The 21,946-nt window shown below is 52.0% G+C and overlaps 1 protein-coding gene across 1 annotated transcript; it reads right to left on the bottom strand.

The window, feature by feature from the left end:
• Positions 1-150: 150 nt before the first annotated feature.
• Ttc22 (tetratricopeptide repeat domain 22) lies at positions 151-20,377 on the bottom strand. The gene is made up of 7 exons (XM_059256023.1): positions 19,723-20,377; positions 5,341-5,396; positions 5,064-5,179; positions 3,913-4,031; positions 3,093-3,254; positions 999-1,151; positions 151-831 (listed from the first exon to the last, which is right to left on the bottom strand). The coding sequence occupies exons 1-7, from the start codon at positions 20,287-20,289 to the stop codon at positions 256-258; spliced, it is 1,749 nt and encodes a 582-aa protein (XP_059112006.1). The 5' UTR covers positions 20,290-20,377; the 3' UTR covers positions 151-255.
• Between the last annotated feature and the right edge of the window lie 1,569 nt (positions 20,378-21,946).

Raw genomic sequence — 21,946 nt, 5'->3', positions numbered from 1 at the left:
ACTCCTTGCCCTGCAGGATTTCCTGCAAGTGCCCATTTTTCTGCCTTATGGCTATTTCAAATTTATAAAACGTTCCAAAATACCCATTCGCAGTTTCGGTGAGGGGAGAAAATCTGCTTTGATCCCCCCACCCCCCCAGGGGTGGGAAACAAACCCAGGGCAAGCCTTCTACTGAACTGTAGCCCAGCGCAGAAAACATCCTGGCTCTGCTCGCCCTGACAGGTGGGCTCTCTTGAATGCCGTGACTAGATCCAATCATCTGGGTGCGGCCTCTTCGGGACCGGGCCTCATCAGGGCATCAGCATCTGACTCAGGAGGAAGATGCTCGACTTTTGCATGGCCCTCGTGTTCCATAGTCTCAAAGAGCAGGCGCACTAGTGCCGGCCGTCCCTGGGCTACCAACGCACGGGCCAGGCCCAGGACCTCCTCCGTGTGGCCGCGCCACACACGCTGCAGCTCCTGGCGTAGGCGTGCCACTGGGTACTTGCTCTGGGCGTGGCACAGCCAGATGTCCACCTCGCAGCCCACCTCGCCATCGCTCAGCTGCGCCTGGCTCCACTGGGCCAGCAGCGCCTCGAGCAGGAAGCCGAAGCCCTCGGTGTGGCTGGAGCCGGTGTCGTCCAGCTCCACTGCACGCTTGAAGCAGGCTGCCGCGTTCGCATCCTCGCCCTGGACTCGCAAGCATTTGCCGCGCAGCAGCTGCAGCTCTGGCAACGTGTCTCCCAGCTCCAACTCGCCAGCCTTCGCCAGGAAGACCAGCGCCTGGTTGAGCGCAGTCTCATCCACCGCCAGCAGCTCCCGCATGGCGTCCACGCCCATGTAGTAGTAAACCTGGGTGGGGGTGGCCTCTGAGCCTTTCTGCTTCGCACCCTACCCCCCTCATCAGTCCCCACCATACACACATTATTGCATCCAATCTACAGGCTAGCTAGAGGAGGAGGGCAGGGGTGGACACCGCTCTCCATCCTCAGTGGCCAGGCAGCCCTTGTCTCTCTTACCTGGCCGATGTCTAGGTAGGTCCTGAGGCCTGGGTACACCTTGACCACTTCCTCAAGGTCAGCTTTGGCACAGGCCAGGTGGTTCCTGTCAGGCATACCCCCGAGCCCCACCTTGGCCCGTTCCAGGTCGTGGACATAGGCTCTGATTCGGACCTGCAGCAGAGGAGCAACTCAGGGCAGGTCCTCCCCACAAGACATCTGCCTCCTTTCTGATCTCACGAAAAGCCAGGTTGCTTCTTGGCAGCAATTAGGGGTATCCTGTGTGGTTGCAGAAAGCCTGGCACCCAAGTCTGGGACCCAGGAGTCCTGGATCTTAGTTCTGTGCCAGCTAGGGTAACCACTTCCCATTCTGGGCCTGTCTCCCTGCTTATACAGCAAGGAGCAGGATGAAGTAAGATCATTCATTCATTCATTCATCCATTCTTTCAGCAAACATGTATTGAATGTCCTCACAATCAGCTATATAACCTGGAGGAAGTTTCGTAATACCTGAACTCCATTTTTTAAGCTGAAAAGTTAGCAATTCACAGAACTTACTATGTGCCAGGCACTGAGGATACAGTGGAAAATAAAATGGCAAAGTGTTTGCTGTCATGGGCTTGTATGTTAGTAGGGAGAAATAATAAACAGGATAAGTAGTAAACAGTGTGTCAGCTGTTAAGAAGAAAAAGCAGCCAGGTGGTGGTGGCACACGCCTTTGATCCCAGCACTTGAAAGGTAGAGGCAGGAGGATCTCTGTGAGTTCAAGGCCAGCCTGGTCTACGGAGTTCCAGGAAAGCCAGAGCTGTTACACAGAGAAACCCTGTCTCAAAAAACAAACAAATAAATAAAAGGAAAAGTAAAGCAGGGAAGGACAGAAAACACTGGCAGGTAGTTCGACATTTTCAATAAGAGGTCACTGGAGGGCTGGAGAGATGGCTCAGAGATTAAGAGCACTGCCTGTTCTTCCAGAGGTCCTGAGTTCAATTCCCAGCAACCACACGGTGGCACACAACCATTGTAATGAGATCTGATGCCCTCCTCTGGCCTGTAGGAAGGCATGCAGAAAGAATACTGTATACATAGCAAATAAAGAAGCTGGAAAGAAGCTGGAGTGTGTCAGGTCTGCAGGAAGGGAGAAAGCCAACTGATTATCTATGGGGGGAGCATTCTAGGTGGAGACCCAGTCCAGCACATCAGAACAAGTGTTGGGCAGAGCTACCATAGCCAGGTCTGGGCTCCTGAGTCACACAAGGGGCTGACGCTTCCACCTTGACCTGTGCGTTCCCTTCTATCATATTCCTTCTTGCTCTGGTCAGCTGAGTAGTTAAGTGTGACCTTGGGAGCCACAGGGAACAGAGGGAGGAGCTAAGGCTGGCTGTCATTCTCACAAAGTGAATGCAGGACCCGGAGGAAGCTGGCTGCTGCCTCCCTGTGCCATGCCCCACCCACAGACTGGCACACGTCTCACTTCTCGGGGGATTCTTAGGAGGATTAAACCGGAGCATAGCAAGAAATATTTTTCGTAGCACCACCTTCTGGCTTTACGGTGAGCATCCTTATGACCAGTAACAGCTACATCAACTCCAGGGGAGGCGTTTGCTGTTTACTTCCTGCAGCCATGGAGACCAGACTGAAAGCTTGATGACTACCAGGTCAGGTGACAGGAGCAGAGAAGACAAGGGGTGGCAGTGGGGGGGGGGGGGGCGGGCACTTATTAACTTGGAGAAAAATAAATGTGGCCTCAAGCAGCTGGGTTCTGTGCGGTGCCAGAGGTAGAGCTGGGTCCAGCAAGGAGAACTGAGGGAGGCAACTCTCACCTCAGCGAGCGATGGGCAGCACTGAGGATAGGGTGCAGCCCAGTCTCTCAAGAGTCAGCGAGGCTGCTAAAGATGGACCTACTAATAGCAATCAGTCGGTCACAAATGAACTCCTCAGATGGGCTTGCTTCCATGTTTACACACAGCACCAAACTTAACTCTCTTAGCTCAAAGGGCAGGCATTTCAGGTGTCTAGATGAAGATTCCAGGGCGCTGGCCCCAGGATCTTTGCCCTTAACCTTTGACCTCTTATTCCTGATGGCAGGATGGGGGGGGGGGCTGCCAGCTGACTCACCTTGGCCCTGGTGCAGTATGCCTGCCAATTGAGCTGTGGGTCTCTAAGCACATCCAGGGCCATGTTGCAGGTTCCTATAGCCATATCCTGCTTTCCTAGGAAGTGGAAGATTTTGGCCAGGCGATTCAGGATGGGAGGTTGGTCCTTGGCGATCTCAATGGCCTGAGAAGGGAGGAAGGTAGGAATAAAACATAAAGCTGTGCCACCACGAATCCCACCTACCCATGGCCAGTACCCACGCAGCTCAGCCATATAGTAACCATATTGAATCCTACACTTTGGGGCAAACCAACCAGCCCCAAATTCCTTGGAGTCTAGCTCACTGGCACATTCTCAGGCTTCTCCTCCACTGTCATGGGGCCGATGAGAGGTAGGACCGGAGCCTTCCTTCACCTCCTCATACTTCTGGAGTTTCTAGCTGGGCCAAACTCTCCCTGCCAATGCTGGTATTGATTGCTACAGGTTCTAAATATCTTGTCTCAGGGCCACATGGCCTTAAAGCAAGCCAGTAAGGAGACCCCAGTAAACCTATCCTGTCCACTAAACCACAGGGGGTGGGGGTGAGAGAGGAAGCACAGCCTAGGGAGGACTGTCCCAGGGCCCACTTCAAGGCTGGAGGGACGGGTGTGGGCCATTTAGGTGGGGATGGTGTTATCTTAGGCACAGTAGAGCAGGCATGAGGGAACACTTTTGCTCTGCGTGAGGAGAGGATGGAGATGGAGGGCTGGAGTCGAGTCCTTCCTGGGGCTGGCCCAGAGAAGCAGAGGGCTCTGGGGGAGTCCAAGTTTACCAAGTGGGTGTACCCAGGACACATACATACCTTGCCAAAGCAGTCCAGGGGCTCCATGCCGGAGTACCCGCATTCATGGACGCCCATGGGGGTGGTAAAGAAGGTCTCCTTCCTCTCCAGCAGCATGCCAACATAGCACCAGGCCAAAGCTGGGGGGAGGGCAAGAGAGGGTAGGGTCTCTAGGGAGCAGAGAGAGCACTGGCATGGACGGGGCCAGCTCCTCCTCTGTAGGCATCAGCCCCCCTGACGACAGAGAAAGGACAACAGCATGAGGCCGACAGTGAAGATAAAGGTAGAGGAACTCCTGAGGATACGACATGTGCTGGGGCTTACTCGGTGTCTGAGCATGTCACACAGGACGTCATTTCAGGGACATAGCTCTTCTGGCCTCCTGGGGGGAGTAATATCTGTGATTGTTGTTTGTCCTTTGGAAAGAGTGACTCACCTGTCTCCAACACAGCCTTCTTCCCTAACCACAAACAGAGGTGGAGGGTGGTGGAGCCACATGCTACACATTCCAGGACGTGGGTCCCTGTCATTGCATGCTTGGTGGGTTTTTGTTTTGTGGTAGTCTTCCCAGGTAGCACAGGCTAGCTTAGCACTCTAGGCTTCTGAGTATAGAGGCAAAAGGCCCCAAATGAAAGCAAAATTCCTGTGATTTTACAGTCTGGCCACAACCTCTGGAGCCTGACCCCACGGCTCCTCACACAGATGGCCATTCTCAAGGAAAACAACGTACTGTACACGTTACTGCTGAACAAGATGACAAGAGGTGCAGCCTCTCCACCCAGCTAGGGTCCCCACACAAACAGCAAGGCCAAGCGACCCCCTCAACTTCCTCTCAGTGGTTAATCTCTTTTCCTTGAAGCAGTGTCTTTCCTGCTACTTCCTGGAAGTGTATTTCAGTAAATTCCCTTTGCCTGAGTTTCCACGTTGGTAAATTGTTTTACCACTGGCCCAAACCTTTACATGCTGTTTCATGGGCCACTCAGGGCTGGGACCACGGATCCTGACACCACACCTGGGTCTGCTATGCTAAGGAGCCTGGGTTTCCTTGGGTAAACATGATTGTGAGGTGAACCAGGGTGAGGCAAAAAGAGACAGGGCTAGAGGCAGACAGAACTATTGACAGGTGCAGGACAGCAGGACAGAGGCTCTTCAACCCCACCTGGAGTTCCCACCTTGGTGTCGGGAGTCTGAGGACTTGAGGACTTGCCGGAGCAAGGCCAGCGTGCGGTTGAAGGCTGGTAGCCTTTTCTGCCCCTCACTACCCATCTCCAGCAAGATGCCGTCCAGCCTGTGGGCAGGAAAGGGTTGTAGCCCCTGCATATACCTCCCAGCCACCCCCAGAGTGCTGCCATGGTGCCCACCCTCCTCTGCTCCATCTTCTGCCTGGCTTCCAGGCCACACCTCTTCCACCATCCCCAACCCATCTCCAGTCCTGCCCCCGCGCCTGACCTGATGAACAGCGTTGCCATGGTGAAGTACCAGCTCCTTTTCTCCTCTACTGGGATCTAGGAAGCAGAGAATGACGCGCTGTATGGAGGCTACTGAGATACTCAGGCTGTTGTTCACAAGGCCCCATGCTTGTGAGTCTGAAGTTGAAGAGGCAACAGGTACAGCCTTGATGACAGTGCTTGGCTGGGCAGCCTTAGGCAAATCACTTTACTTCTCTGATCAAAGGGCATTTGAGATTAGCTGTGTGAATCCCCAGGGAAGTGGCCCTCCCAGAGCGGGTGTGGAATGTGTTTTTCCCTTCCCCGACTAACCCGACCCAGTCTCTAGGTCCCCCAGCCTGGGGCCCAGCTCAGCTGTGTTCTCCTTTCCTCCTCCCATCCCTCCTTCCCCCCTTGGGCACCTTCCTCACTTCCCCATCTCTGGGGATGTTAAGTGAGTGGACCAGGCTCAGCTCACCCGGCCTCCCTGAATATTTTCCCATTGTTATTCTCGCCAACCTGGCTGTGCATTTAGACTGACTTGAGCACCCGATAAAATATTTATGTCGCTATTTACGGGAGTAGCTCCTCCCGCCTTGGGATGGAATTTTAATGAAAACCAATAAAATCCCCAGTGCATGTCGGCAGCTCTGCCCCTGGCTCTGGACCCTCCCCCACATTCATCTCCCTACCCGCCCCCCCCCTCCTGCCTTCTCAGCTCAGGTCTCACTCCCCCTCACTCTCCACACCCCTCCCCCTCCAGCAACATTCAGATCAGCCAGCATTTCTGAGCACCTCTGAGGTGCTGTGGGGATGTGGCCTTGAGGGACAGTTGAACCCTGACATTACCAGGTTCACAAGCTGGCTAGGGAAACAGACCCGGGGTATGGAGAAGCCTGGTGTGTGTGCCAAGGTTCCCATGCCCATTGCCTGATCTCACAGCAAACCTAGGGCCCAGGTATTAGTTGCTTTACAGGTAAATACACTGAGGTGTAGAGAGATGAGGTGACTAGCCCGGGATAGCTCAGCTGGAGATGGCAGAGCCGGGCATCTGATGTCTATCTCCATAGTCCATGCCCCTGTCACCACGCTAGATGGTCAAACGCTGGAGGAGGGGCAAAGTCTGATCAAGGCCCTGAGAGTGATGTGGACCATCTACAGCAAGGTGACGGACACCACTCCTACCCAGAGGAGGTACTTTCTTACTTTTTTGGCTTTTTTTGAGACAGATTTCTCTGTGTAGCCCTGGTTATCCTGGAACTCTGTAGACCAAGGTGCTTGAATTCAGAGATTCCCAAATGCTGTGATTAAAGGTATTAAACAAAGGATTAAATACTGCCCAGCTAGAGGACATATTTTCAAGCTGGGTCTGGAGTAGGTTGTGGCACTTCAGAGGGTGGGACAGGGATCAGGGTGTCTGGTGGGAGGGGGTTTGAGCAGGTGCATGGGGATGTGAGGGAATGAGTAACCTGGAGGGCAAAGAACACTGTGTGTGTAAGTGGGGTGGAGGGAGCCACAGCGGGTGAATGGAATCTTGAGTAAACTCTGTGTGTGCCCATGCATTCATGCGTGTGTGTGTGTGTGTGTGTGTGTGTGTGTGTGTGTGTGTGTGTAACCTGGAGGGCAAAGAACACTGTGTGTGTGAGTGAGGTGGAGGGAGCTGCAGCCAGTGAGTGGAATCTTGAGTAAACTCTGTGTCTGTACAATTGTAAGTGAGAGAGAGAGAGAGAGAGAGAGAGAGAGAGAGAGAGAGAGAGAGAGTGAGAGAGTAACCTAGAGGGCAAAGAACATGGTTTATGGAGTGAGGTTGAAGGATCCAGAGTCACTGGTCCAAGGCTGGGCAGTGAAGACAGGAGAGGGAAGGTGGATCCCATCTTGAAGGGCTTTGGCCTGGCAGGAAAGCCAGATGTAAATGCACAATTGGAATGGAAAGGATGGAGGGCTGTGAGAGCCCCGAGGAGATGTCCTCCCCAACCCAGAATTTCCCCCAAGGCTTTCTGGAGAAGTGGTTCTAGAACACAGTCCTTGAGGAGAGAGGGAGCTACCCAGAGGGATAGAGTGAGAGAAACTATTCCAGGAGAACTGGCCATCATGGGCAGAAGTTCAGAGATGGCAGGAAGGTGGTATATGGGGTCTGCATGGGACCAGAGCTGGAACCCCTAACCCAAGGAGTGGGGGGAACCAGTGGGGAGCATCATGAAGAGCCAGAGGATCAGCCTGAAGACCTCACTTCTGTGGCTCGTGGGGTAAAGAGACAAAGCAGGTGACCTGTCAGAAGTAGTGGGACAAGATACACTGTCACCGGGCAGGTTTGTGCTAACTCAGGCATGCCCACGGGTTCATGCCCTCGAGGGTTCAGAGACAGGAGCATCGGAAGCTTGGTGATGGTAAAGGATTTCAATTTGGGATGGGCTCCCAAAGTACAGATTTGAAGCCTACCTGTAAGGCAGTGGGGGGCCATCTCAGGGGTCAGAGCTGGGGAGTGACAGGCTCCCATTTGTGCTTTTCTACTCATAACACCCCAGTGGGTCAAACCGTTTCTAGGTGGGACTCTGTATACCAGGGCCTTGACTGTGACAGGCACCAAGTGGATGGCAGAGGGGCAGGCCCCAAGGGTTCTGAGGCATCCTTGAGAAACGGGGAACATTTCCCAAAGCACAAAGCAGGGACAGGATGGTAGATCACTTCTCTGTTGTCCTACATAGGACCTTGGAAGGAAGGGAGGACTCAGATTTATGGAACACCTTTTATGGACTACACCTTTTATGGATAGCCCATGAGTGGTCCGTGGTACCATGGGCTGCCTGGCTCCTTGTTAGTGTGACCTCAGACCTCTGGTCACAGGCCTGCTTTGTCATTGACTAATGTGAGTTATGGAGGGTAGAGACCTCACGCTTCCTTCCATATTTCTGATAAGGGATGAGGCCAATACAAGAGCTGGTATATCGTGGACTAGGGGGCCCAGTCCCTCGATAGTCCCCTCCCAGGGCCCGGGAAGAATCTACAACCAGCTGATAATTAATTTTTGGTAAAAAGAAATGAATCTATGTACATGAAACTCCTTAGTCCATATACTTTATTATTCTGTGTCAGTTACAAGCATATACCCTGCTCTCATGTCTAGCTCCTTTCTTGCCCAATATCTCTTTACATTTATCCGTTGTCCCCTCCAGGTTCTATCTTAATCCCTTCATCTAGTTCTGTCCCTTCTAAGTTCTCATTCATCTAGTTCTTTCCCCTATCAGCTCCTCTCCCATCTCCTTCTCTCTCATCTTGTTCTTCCCCATCTGGCTCTTCCTCATCTTCCATCTCATTCCTCTAGTACTCTCTTCTAGCCCTTCAGTCTAGTTCTTCCCCATCTCAGTTTGTTCCTCTCAAGTTCTTACCCATCTAGTTCTTCCACTCTCTTTTCTCCTCTCTGTCCTCTGCCATGGAAGTCCCGGTATATAAAGGGAGGGTCCGAGCTAAATTGTGTAAAGCTATTACTTAATGTCCACCTCACCTAGGCCGTGTCTCCTTGTGGAATTTACCTTAAGTCAGGAGACTTGTATGTGGGCTGCTATCACTGTTAGTCCTTGAAAGTTGGGGCCCACCTGGGTGGTGTCTCCTTGTGGAATTTAAGTCAGGAGACTTGCACGTGGGCTGTTATCATTGTTATCCTCGGAAGTTGGGCACCCACCTGGGCGGTGTTTCCTGTAGTCCTTGAAAGTGGCTAAGGGAGATAATCTGATTCCAGAGAAAGCCTTTTCTGAGGCTGTTCTCCAAATATCTGGAATATGTATGTCCAGAGAGTGATCAGTCCACACTGTTAGCCTTTCTTTTTTTTTTTTTTTTTTTTTTTTTTTCACACTGTTAGCCTTTCTTAGGGAAAAGTCAGTTGGGAAACCTATGAAGGCACACATGATTTTTATAACAGAAGACAGCTGATATATAACAAGCCAAGTAACGCCAAAAACTCCTTGGAATTTGGCTTCCTCTGGAGGAATTCCTTGATCCCTCCAGGTAGTGACTTTGCCATAACCAGCTGAGTTCTTATGATACATTCCTGTGCTAAGGCTGCATCCTTACCTGCAAAGGAGGATAGAGCCATGTGCCAATAGGTCCCACCCAGGGCAAACACTCATTCCAACTCTCCTGGTATGGGCTGGGACTGCTTTTTCTACTGTGTACTGTAATCCGTTTCAGTGCCCCAGACAGCCACAGGGCTTCAAGGCCTGGAGTCTGAAGACACCCTCCTCACCCTATTCCCTGTCTCTAGGGCTACAGACATCTTTCTTGCTTCCACAGGACCCTGGTGTTGAGTGTGCCATCCATTCTGTTTCGTTTTGCTTTGAGACAGTATCTTATTATGTAGCCTAGGCTGTCCTGGACTTGCTGTGTAGCCCAGGATAGCTTCAAATGTGTGATTCCACGTGCTTACATCACAGGTTCCTGACTCACTGCCTTTGGGCAGGGCTCTTCTTGCTGTGGAGACACTCCTTTCCTCGGCACACAGGTCCAAAGACATTCAATTATTTGCCCAAACTTCATGTTCAGTGAATGACGGAGCTGGAAGCTAAACCATTCCCTCCATGGTCCTAACCTCTAGCCTGTCCCACAACACCGTTACCAATCTCCTTATGTATCCAGGGACACTGAGACCTGAGAGGTGGCGTGATTGACCCAAAGCTCCTCCAAGTGAGTTAACATTAAGGTTCACAAGCAGGCACTTCCTCCACCACTCTGCTCACTGTCAACACCCTCAAATTCAGAACCTGCTTATTATGCTTTCCACAGTGGAAGCAATATCACCTCCTGGTGGCACTATCCCTGAATTGCAGGGGCAGCTCCTAGGCCTTTACTCTTCTCTCCCCCCTACCCCTGCAAATTTGGAGACTAAACTGATTTTCAAAAATGTAGCTATTTGACTGACTGACACACAAGGGACAGATCTCAAATGTAACCCCTGAGCAGATCTCCCTTGTGAGTGATGGCGAAGGAGGGCTTCTGGGTTACTGATGGGGTCAGCAGGCATGGAGTGAAACTGAGTGAACAGATGGAGGGGAAGCCTCAGAGTGCTGCTGGGTTCCTGGATGCTGTGCCCTCTGCAATGCAATGCCAGCCTGAAAATAGCCTGTCCCTTTAAAAGTCCTGGCTGTTTTAGAAGCAGCAGCTGAAGCTGTTACCAGGGCAACCTGACAAGCCCCAGTGCATTAAGTTAAACAGGCCTGTGGCTGCCAGTGTACTCCTGCAGAAAGGAGGGGATGCTTGCCTCTCTCCTGCTGGGGATCCTCAGCGGGCAAGGCAAGGGGCACAGTTCCAGGGTTCCCAGCTCCCAGAGGCAGCCTGGGAGGAGGCCAAGGCTGAGAGTGCTATGGAAGGAGTTTCTGGGACTGCCTGGTATGGGCTCTGCATGGGACACTCCATGCTCAATCATCATCAGTGCCCTGAAGGTCTGAGAGAGGCCAGCCAGCCTCAGAGCCTAGGCTTCAGGCTGACCTTCATCCTGGAGCAAAGGGGGCCAGCCAGCCTCAGAGCCTAGGCTTCAGGCTGGCCTTCATCCTGGGGCAGTCACAAGAAGGAACAGCATGAGGCCCAGCTTGAGTCTGCAGGGAAAGCAGCCACCCTGTGACTAGCTGCAGGTGAGAGTTGGGGATAGACCCTGGGGAGTTCCCCAAGGATCAGCCTGATGCTTCCCTGAGTGTCTTGTCATTTTGTACCCCCGCCTCTCCGCCCCCCCCCCCCAGATGTGGAAAGCAGGCAGAAAGCTGCCTCTGACTTCCAAGTTCCCACTCTTTCCACACTAACTGCAAAGAGCCAGGGTTTAAACAGCGGTTACCACTTGCAAAGCACATTCACACAACTTAATTAGGGCTTCAGAATGTCCTCCATGGAGGGGAAAGTGAGAATTATTACCATCTTAGTACAGATGGGAAAACTGAGGCAAAATGGTGTCCTCAGAGCCACATGACTGATGTGAAAGCCTGGACCATGAGACTTATGAACACTCCTGGTAATCCACCCCCGACACACCCCTGTTTAATGAGAGAGGGCCTTACTGCATGTCCTGGGCTAGCTTGACATCATCCTGCCTCCATCTCCTGCTAGATTACAGGAATGCACCATCACATCCAGGCTTAGCTGTTTGTTAGATCACACAATTTGATAGTCCCAAATTTTGCTGTGCAGAGCACACCATGAACTAGCTCATTTCAATCCCTCAAGAGTTACTTACTAGGGAGAACGTTTGTAGATCAGACAGTCGTAATAGAGTGGTGAGTTCTCTGAGAGATCTCTGTGAGTTCCACGCCAGCCTGATTTGGTTTTTTTTTGAGACAGGGTTTTATATTGTAGTCTAGGTTGGCTTCGAACTTGTGGCAATCCTCCTGCCTCAGTCTGGGTGTGCTAGGATTACTGTGTGAGCTACCAGGCCTGATTTAGAAATGCGAATTTTTGACTCACCCCTCTGTGGCTCTAGAGGTGTGGCCCAGGAGGCTGCTAACAGCCCTCTCTACTGTTCTAAGTTTGAAAGCCACTGGCTGGACTCCCTTCAGAGGGTGGGGTGAAAAAGGGCTGAGAGGAGCATCCCTTTTCAATGGTTAAAGGATCAGACCTGTCCTTCTCGGGGACGCCTGAAGACCTCGCTTCTGTGGCTCTGGGGTAAAGGGACAAAGGCAGGTGATCTGTCAGAAGTAGTGGGACAAGACACTGTCACCGGGCAGGTTTGTGCTAACTCAGGCATGTCCACGGCTGGTGTCCCAAGGGTTCAGAGACTGGAGCATCGGAAGCTTGGTGATTGTAAAGGATTTCAATTTTTTCCTCATTAAACCCTCGGTTTACAGAGCTATAGACTTCTGATTAGACTGGATGGTCAACTAGGTTCTCAGAGAGTATTTACCTGGCAGGGTGAACTTTGCCCTGGCAGCTACTCTTTACATTCTGGGGAGGCTCCCCCACCCCCCATGACTAATGCTGTCCTGGGAGGGGACTGATGGAAAGGAAGAAGCCTTCCCCCAGGTCACTGGGCTTGCAGGGCAGAGTGGAACCCGATTCTCAAAGCAGCCTCGGAAGGTATAGTGTCTTCCTGGTATGGATTAGAAAACAGCCCAAGAGCCACAGCTCAGCCCCACAGCTTGGGTAGAAGGGCTGGGATTCAGTTCTGATCTCCAAAAACCAGTTTTTCAATTAAATCCCGAATCCCTGGCCTCGGGAAGGCTGATCCTGCCAAAATAGTCACAAGGTGTCAGACCTGCCTAGGAATGTGTCCTTCCACCACAAGGGGAACGTCTTCAGCGGTGACAAGGACAGCCTCTGAGCACACCGGAGCACACTGGATAGGGCAGGGAGAGGTTCCTCCCCATCCTGCTGTGGGTACTAGTGTTCTCAGTTACTTCCTCATTGAACGAGTCTGGGGGTTAACAAAAGTTTGAGGTCCCCTGCTCCAACCAGGGATCCTGGTAGGTCACTGAGCCAGCCTCTGTGTCTGTGAACATCCTGCCTATCTGAGAAGCTTGTTGTGCCGGGTAGTAAATGGGCTGGTGGAGGAAGTTGGGGAATTGAGTGCCATGCCTCGGCTGCCGTGAGTGTCCCTCCTCATCTCGGGTTCCCCTGGAGCATTTCACCTGGACTTCACACTCTGAGTAGACCATCTACAACTCCCTGTTGTCCCTCAGTCTGTCATATCTACAGGTCCTGTGGGGCATCTTCCCCCCTGGGGTCCCTACATTAACTGCACCTTGAGGGCCACATCTCTAGTTCACTGTTGTGGATCTAAGTCAGACTCCAGGCTCTGTAGTGGCTGTGGGTCTGAGGGAGTCCTGTGCCCTCTCAAGTAAGAAGAGCAGCGAGCCTCACTCACTTCAGTTTCCCCGTGGTTCCACTGTGCAGAACTCTATGGACATTATTTCTTCTGTAGACACAATTGAGTCAAATGATTGGATATGATAAGATAAAAAGGGAGATTATGGAATCTACTTTTAAAAAGGAACTACTTGTTTTAAATAGGATAAGTAATGAAATTTTTTTTGTCCGAGTTTATCAAATGTTACTGGACTGGACATTGTTATATATTAATGGAGTTTTTTGTCTGAATCTGTCAAATGTTAATGGACTAGACATCATTAATGTAATTCTTGACTGTATATATTGTATATACTTATTGGATATAGTTTTTCTTGTATTAATTATAGCTTTTTTAAATTTTAGACAAAAAAGGGGAAATGTGGTGGTATTGTGTTCCCCAAAATATTGTGCACCCTAATAAACTTATCTCGGGTCAGAGAAGAGAACAGCCACAATATTAAACATAGAGGATAGGCAGTGGTAGCACATGCCTTTAATCCTAGCATTCCAGAGGCAGAAATCCGCCTGGATCTCTGTGAGTTCAATGCCACGTTGGAAACAGCCAGGCATGGTGACACACACCTTTAATCCCAGGGAGTGAGTCAGAGAGCAGATATATATATATATATATATATATATATATATATATATATATATATATATATATCCTTATAAGGCATGAGGACCAGAAACTAGAAGCATTTGGCTGGTTAAGCTTCAGGCTTTCGAGCAGCAGTTCAGCTGAGAGCCATTGGGATGAGGACTCAGAAGCTTCCAGTCTGAGGAAACGAGACCAGCTGAGGATCCAGCGAGGTGAGGAAGCTGTGGCTTGTTCTGCTTCTCTGATCTTCCAGCATTCACCCCAATAACTGGCCTCAGGTTTGATTTTATTATTAAGACCTTCTAAGATTCCTGCTACAGATGATGCTAAAAACAACTGACCTCTGGGGTCCCGTGTCTGTGAGAACATGGAGACCCAGCCCTCGAGGTTACCAGGTAAGTGGGGAAAGCAGCAGCAGCAGCCCCAGAAGCAACCAGCAGCAGATATGAGCAGCTCCAAGGACATCACAAGAATGAGGCAGGACTGCGACATTCTGAGCCAATACGCTTGACTTCAGTCCCTGCCTGTCACTCATGCTGTGCCCTTGGGCAGGGCTGCACCTCTCTGAGCCTCTGTTTCCTCATCTGTAGAATGGTGTTAATAACTCAGCATTGCTAGCATTTCTACGAGATCAAGTGAGATGATGTAGAAAAATGACAGGCATGCTCAGGGCCCCCCGGCTCATTAGCCTGTGGTCTGACTTCATCCTCCAGTTGGCTTCATCTGGCTTTATCCATCCTGAACCAAATCAGAGCACCCAGAACTGCGGAGGTGTGTGTACCCAGTGTGCACACAGGGACCCTGGGTTTGCTGACTGAGGGCCCCCTTTCAACTCTGCTAGGCATGAAAGATGGCATGCCCACTCTCTGTGAAACTGGCCTGAGGCTTCATTTCCCTGCCCTCCAGCATCACCGATGATGAAATCCAAGTGAAGTGAGTGCACTGGGTCCCCCTGGAAGGTTGCTTCCCCTCTGGAGCCTGCTGAGCCCTGAATGTGAGGGGAAACACAATGCCTAACAGGAAGTGGGCCCCTGAGGTCGGAGTTAGATACAAAAGCTAATGAAAGTGAAGTTCTGAGCTCAGACCACCCACAGGCTCCAGTCCTCATGGAGTGGGACTTATTACCCAGGCCTGCTGTGAGGTGTGGGGGGCTTGTGTGTGAGTGTAGGGGCATGCAGGTGTGAGTGCTCACTTGTGTGGGCATACATGTGTGCAAATGGGTGTTCGTGTGTGTTCACGCATGGATCTGCACGTATATTGGCAGGCATGTGTTGTACAGGACCACCCCCACCCCCCGAGCAAAAATGCCACCATTTCCCGGAGTTCTGCTGGCCTGCTCACAAAGCTCAGTACAGCTGGGCCTGTTGACCTTCCCTCTTAGAAAGAAGGGGCAGAGAGAGAGTCACGGGACCCTCAAGCTGAGTATCCTACTCCTTCCAACCACTTGTAGCAATTCTGCCCTAATTACGCATGGCCTTGGAGTCCTGGGTGGAGGCTAGAGGATTTAGGTGGGGAAGGATTATGGAGGGGGCTCTCTCTACACAGACAAGAGTCATCGTCCACACTGAGTTCAGACTTTCCAGTGAGGCTGCTTCCTATGTCCCTTCCTGTAACCCTTCACCTGCTGCTTGCTAAATAAGCCTAATAAACTCATTGGCTCCCCAGGGTAAATTTTTGTGCACTTACTTGTACCTTGCTTTGTTATTGGAACCTGGGGCTGGGGCAGAATCTCCACCTGATCTATCTAGAGACAAATCTTGCACTCTTCATGTCGATGGAACCTTGAGATCTGTGACCAGGAATTGCTGCAAATCAATCAGTGTCTTTTTCTTTCTCTGCTTCTCCCCACCCCAACCCCCGCCTCTGGGTGCGTGCGTGCATGCGTGCGTGTGTGTAAAGGTAGTCTTCAGAGGAAGGGAAGAGTGGTAAAAGCAACACATCTCTTCATAATTTTGTCTAATAGAGGAGCAAGGCTTAGAGGTATAGCTCAGCAATAGAACACCTGTCTAGTGTAGCAAGGCCTGGATTCCACCCTCAGCGCCGCAACCCCAAACCTCTCAACAGGGAATGAAGAGTGGAGACTAGACTCACCCCCTCTCACACACCAGTTATAAGTTGAAGGATGAGCTTCATTCGGCTTCCTTTGTAGTAGATGTTAGATGAGCAGCTACTAAGCTCCCACAGTCATTTGTCCTCTGGCCTCAAGGAGCTCCCGATTCATCCTGCCTGTCTGTGGCAACCCCTCCCAACAGGTAGAAAACCTCCTGCATTTCACAAGCTGAGGTGGCTACTGCACATCTCTACTGCTCCCACAAATGCTCTTGAAGCTGCTTCCCACCCGGAGTGCCTCTACCTCCTGCCTTCAATGATCTCCCCAAGAATCGACTGGCCTACCTGAGCTCTCTCAGCAGGCCCCATCCTAGATTTCTGAGAGTTCTTGTGAGGGGGTCTCCCTCTGACCACCTTCTCTTATTCCAGAGAAAAGCAAAGGCCTTGAGGCAAGCCAGGATGGGACTATCAACTCCACTTCCTAGCTTATTACCCTCAGGCAAACTGTTGGCAGAGTGTCAGCTCCCTCTCAACTGAACCATGGAGTTCTCCTGTAAGATGAAGTTGGAAGGTGCCCAGAGGGGGCAGCTATGTGAGGAGGCTCCCAGAAAGAAGCAGGTGACATGTGGGATAGGCTCTGACGGATGCATTTGCTGTCTAGGCAAGAGGACAGTCCTACTCAGGGAGGGATAAAGCGACCCAGGCCGTCTGGAGAACTGTATGTCAGGATTGCTGTGAGAGGGGCCAAGGCAGTCAGGGAAAATGTGGCTAAAGAGGCAGGTGGGACCCAGCTTCAGAGGCCACGCCAGTAGCTCTTCAGTCATCATGCGATCTCTACAAAGCTTCAGGCTGCCTCCTTCTGGCCCTGTCTCCCGCCCTAGGCCAACTGTCTCTGAAGTCCTCACGCTCTGTAAGCTCCTGCTGTAGGGCCTTTACAGACATCATGCTGGAAATGCCCTCATCTTATCCCTTCTAACAGATTTCTGCCCCTTCCAGAAGCTTCCGTCAGTCACCTCTGCTGGAAAGCATCACTTCTCTGGAATTTGCACACTGCTTTTCTATATTCCACAGGACCTGGATTTTCCAGGTCACTGCTGATGCCGACATTGGGTCCCCATGTGCCACTGAAGTCCATGTCCATGGTCAGGCCCTGGGGAACCAGTTTTATTTCAGAGAGCATGCTCTCTGGCGCTCAATATTTAGAGAGTGTCATGTGCCATGGGCCTGTGGCCTCAGGCAGCTGTAGAGGCATCTCTAACTTGTCCTGTTGGCTTCTGGTCCCAGAGGAAGGGCTTGGGTAAGGTGATTAACAGAGGAATTAACGCTTGCTTTCTCTGTTGTTCAGGTGCTTCTTAATGTTGGGACTTCTTAAATACAAGCCTGGCACACAGTAGGTATGGATAAATGTAGAGAAATCCAGTAACCACCTGCTAGGCATACCCAGGTCTCTGTAACGTTTGACAGGATAATCATAGTACGTCTCAGGGAGAGATCTAGAGCTCAGTACTGGCATCTGTGAAGTCTGCGTGGAGGCCAGAGTCAAATAGCTTGTTTAAGCCACACGGCAAAGCAGTAACAGAGCTGAGTGCTCCAGCCCAAGTCCCTAACTCTGATGGCCAAAATCATCACTGTTTTTGTATTTATTGAGCATATACACAGCACCACATACTTCATGAGCATGGGCATGAACACTGGCAGATGGGCAGGAGGCAAACCCTACCTCTCTTGACCAGAACTCTGGTCAGAACTGAGAGGGAGCTCCCCAAAGCAACAGCCCCTCAGCATTCCATCCTGTGGCTGTCCCCTGGCTGGGTGGTACCTGCTGTGATTTGTGCTGATTATACAGACGGGAGCTGGCCTCTGTGTGCTGCCACTCCTGAGCCTTTGCCTCCCCGACCACCTCCTCTAGGAAGCCTTCATCCCCTGAACACCTCCTGAGATCAGAAAAAGACCTCAGTAGCTATACATCTCCCTTCCTGTGTTATTCCACAAATGGGGAAATGGCAGTGTGGGAGGAAACCTCCACTGTGGGTCTCCCTGAGGCCGAGTCCCTGAGCCTCCAGCTCCCCACCCAGGGCTCTTTCAAGCACCACACTGTTGCTGTGACCTGTGACCACAATCGCACTCAACACATACAGTGCTGGATGCACTAGCCACGCCCACTGGCCTGGCATTCAATGCCAAGTTCAGGATACAAAACTAGAGGTCCCTGCCGACTCCATGTCATGCTCACAGCTACACCTGGCTTGGGGGTGGAGGAGGCTTTGTAGGTGAAGAGATGGAGGATCACCTGTGGCTGTCTCTGTACAGGCCCTTTCTAGGAACTTTACGAACATTAACTCTTAATTATGTCATCAACCAAATGGTGCCACCATTATACTAATGAGAAAGCCTATGACATGCATGCCATGATTATCTCATTTCACCAGGAGGGGAGGGCACTTGAAGAGCCAGGTAGCGGCTGACTGGAGCTAGAGAGCTCGGAGAGTGGGGACGTGGACCTGGACCCTTTCAGCCACGTCCCCTCTTGACCTCTATCCTATACTGTTGTCCTTAGTTCAAGTCCACACCCTCCAACTTGGCCTCCCTGAAGTCACCATTCCAAGATTTCTCCTTAAAGAAGTTGTACCCTTTGGTGGCAAAGACACCCAGGATGTGTGTGGAGGCTTTGTGAATGGAGACGTGCCAGAGCATTGCTCTCAAGAAGATAACCCCCCCACATCACTCTTCCATCAGCCTCAGTGACAGACGCCTCTGGGATGCCCCCAGTGAGCCCCACCTGCTGGTTTTTCTGACCTGTGTAACCCCTTCCCCTACAGTGTAGACTGGACCCATTGGCTCGTTTTCTAAGACACAGAAAACCACAAAACATCAACAACCAGCTAGGAACTATACCCTATTGATTATGAACTAGTGTGGCTGTAGATGGTCCCCAGTCAGGCAAACCTTCAGAGGACACCACAGCCGCACGCATGGAGTAGAACCACACCTCGATTCCAGACCCACGGGGATGCTCTATTGTAAGAGCTTATTGCATAGGCTGCTGAACCTAGGATCCTTGATCAGCGGGAGAAATGACTATACTAGGGTCTACTTAGTGCCAGGACCTATGAGCGTCACTGTGTGCCAGACTGGTTTATGGTGAAAAATCAGATGAACACTGTGTCCCTCTCAAAGCTGTGAGACTGAGCTGGAGGGACAGTTGGCGACAGTGCTGGAGAAGCTGAGAGGATGCGATGACCAGCCTGGAATCATGGAGGCTTCTTTGGGAGGTGAAATTTGAGGCAAATCGGAGAAGCTACAGAGGCCTCTGTGGGCCACAGGAGCAAGAGATACCCCAGGAAGAGGCAGATAAGACACAGGAAGGCAGCCCACCCACAGGGGATGGAGTGGATGTGGGATGTAGTGAAAGCCTGCATGGAGGACGGAGGGCCTGAAATACCACTCCAGCCTAGGACTTGTTCTTCCAGCCCGTGGCGAGGAGGCTGAGCTGAAGACATGACAGGGCAGATGCAGCGGATGTATCAACAGCTAAGAGAAGCAGCATGGGGCAGGAGAATTCCAGAGGCTGGGCTGGCAGCGGGAGGCTGGGGAGGAGAGGGAAGCCCTTCTAAACTGAGGCAGAGGAGCTGACAAAAATTGGGGTCTAAATGGATAGGTGGATGAGGAGAGAGAGGAGGAAGAAAATCCGCCAGGTTGTTGGCGTCTGATTGTGCCTCTTACTAGGTGAGTGTGCGTAGGCTCCACAACAGGTACTTGCTGGCAGAGGAAGGAGAAGGGATGAGTTAGCCTAGTTGGATTTGCCTTGGTGCTGAAACCGAGAGCTAGTTAGGCAAGTACCCGAGAACACAAAGCTATTTATTGGGCAGCCTGGGCCGGGAATGGTGGGGGGCATCCCTGCAAAGGAAATGGATGAGTCCTACCAGCACTCACCTGCTGCCCATAGCCCAGTGCCCTGTCGTAGAGCGCGATGCCTGCCTCCAGCACTTGTGCGCGCTCCTCTGGACTGGCACAGCCCACATCGAAGCCGTGTGCGTATCCTTGCTCTGCCAGGCAGCGGGCGGCGCGGAGCCGTGGGTCTCCTGAATCCTCGGGGGCCCCTGCCAGGCCCATGAGGGCAGCCAGTCTCGCGGCGCACGCCTCCTCCTCTTCCTCCTGTCCCAGCTGCCCGTAGACGTGTGCCAGATTGGCCCAGGCGTTGAGGTTGCCAGGGTCTTCGCGGGCCACCTCCAGGAAACGCTCGCGGGCCTCGTCCAGCTCCTCCAGGTAGAAGGAAAAGGTTCCCAGGAGGTGACGCACGGCAAGCAGCTGCGGGGAGGCCACCAGCTCCAGCTCCTGCCGCAGACCCTCCCGTTGGAGCTTCAGGTCCCGAGTGCGCAGCTCAGCCGGTGAGCGCGGCTCGAAATTGAGCTGCATCTCCAGGTGGAAGTGGCCGGGCAGGTAGTCCAGTTCCTCGACGAGGGTGTCCAGGTCCTCGGTCCCAGCCTCGGGCTCCGCCATGGCTGCCCCTGGGCTGCCCTGGCTCCTCCTAGCTCCCAAGGCTGCGGAGGACGGTGGATGGGGCGGCCCGGAGGGAGCCCCGCAAGACGATCCTGGGCACCTTTTGCAAGTGGGTGGCTCCCAGAGCCGGCTGAGGGCTCGCCCTGTAGGTGCTTCCGCTTTCGCTGCTAGACATCAGCATTGCACAAACAGGTGTGCCCGAAAAACAGGTGTGGTCCGTTGTCACAAACCCGGTGAGTGGCGAAGGCAGATTTTGACTACTCAGCAGACGAAGAAGCAGGCTTAGAAGAGAAAGGTGCTGGCCAAGGTCACAGAACCAGGGCATGCCTAAGGAGACCTGGAGCCTCAGGTTGCCCAAGCCGGCCCGGTCCTTTCTCCATTGGCTCTGCTCCGCCCTCCATACACAGCTGTCAGGACAGGCCCTTCCAGCCGCGCAAGCCTTCCTCACTCCAGCGCTGTGGTGTGGCCCAGTGCCCTTCTGCAGAACACAGCAGGCCCATGCTCTCAGGTCTTTCTCAGGCCATTACGCATCTAGACTCTCACTTGAATATCTCTCTCTGCCTCTCCTGGACTCAGCGGTGAGCCCAGACGGCAAGAATCAGGCGCCCAAGGGCTGCGTCTCCTTTTTCTTCTCCATCCCTAATAAAGTACAATTCCTTATACTCCTCCCGGATGCAGTCATCTCCGAGGGGCAGAGAGATACAGAGGTAAACTGAGGGATGGCTGCTCTGGATATGCGTGGGCTGCACTTCTCTCCGGATTGGTGCCCAGCTGGTCCTGCTCCCCGCCCCGGACCCCAGTTTCCTTGTGCTATCTTATCTCCCTCTCAGGTTGGAGCGGTCACCTGGCTTCCAGAGCGCAGGTTGGACTGTGATGCCTGGTGTGGCAAGGCTTCCGGGCAGGTCTGGACCTTGGACTGACTCTTTCTTACAGATCCTGTGTTTGGGCTCTTATCCTCCTCGGAAGGATTTCACAAAGAGGAGAGAGTCTCCTTAGTGAATTTGAGGAAACACGACTTCAGCAGTATTTTCAAGTCAAAACATTTGGGTGCTGTTTTTACCTACTAGCTTTAGATTTGGAACATAATACACTTAATGTTGTTTTTTTTTTTTTTTTTTTTTTTTTGAGACAGAGTTTCTCTGTGTAACTTTGTGCCTTTCCTGGAACTCGCTCTGTAGTCTAGGCTGGCCTCGATCTCCCCAACTGCTGGGATTAAAGGCATGTGCCACCACCACCTGGCTACATTTAACATTCTTTAGTGCACAGTTTACCTTAAGTTGCTGTCCATCATGAGCTGAAACAATCTCCCATTGCTTTGGAGTATTGGGAGGAATTTCCAGAGAGCTTTGCTTTTTAATTTTTTTTTTTCAAATTGTGGCAGTATAGTTCATATAAAAAATTCCAAGTGACTTAGAAAAATTTCATTGTGCCGGGCGGTGGTGGCTCACGCCTTTAATCCCAGCACTCGGGGGCAGAGCCAGGTGGATCTCTGTGAGTTCAAGGCCAGCCTGGACTACTAAGTGAGTTCCAGGAAAGGCGCAAAACTACACAGAGAAACCCTGTCTCGGGGAAAAAAAAATTCATTGTGTGTGTTTGTGCAGTGGGGGCACACGTGTGTCATGGCACCCCTATATAGATCTGAGGACAACTTTCTGGA

Source organism: Peromyscus eremicus, chromosome 2 (assembly GCF_949786415.1).
Source record: "Peromyscus eremicus chromosome 2, PerEre_H2_v1, whole genome shotgun sequence".
Lineage (NCBI taxonomy): Eukaryota > Metazoa > Chordata > Mammalia > Rodentia > Cricetidae > Peromyscus > Peromyscus eremicus.
The sequence above is the reverse complement of the archived record's forward strand: the minus strand, read 5'-3'. Positions and strand labels throughout refer to the sequence as shown.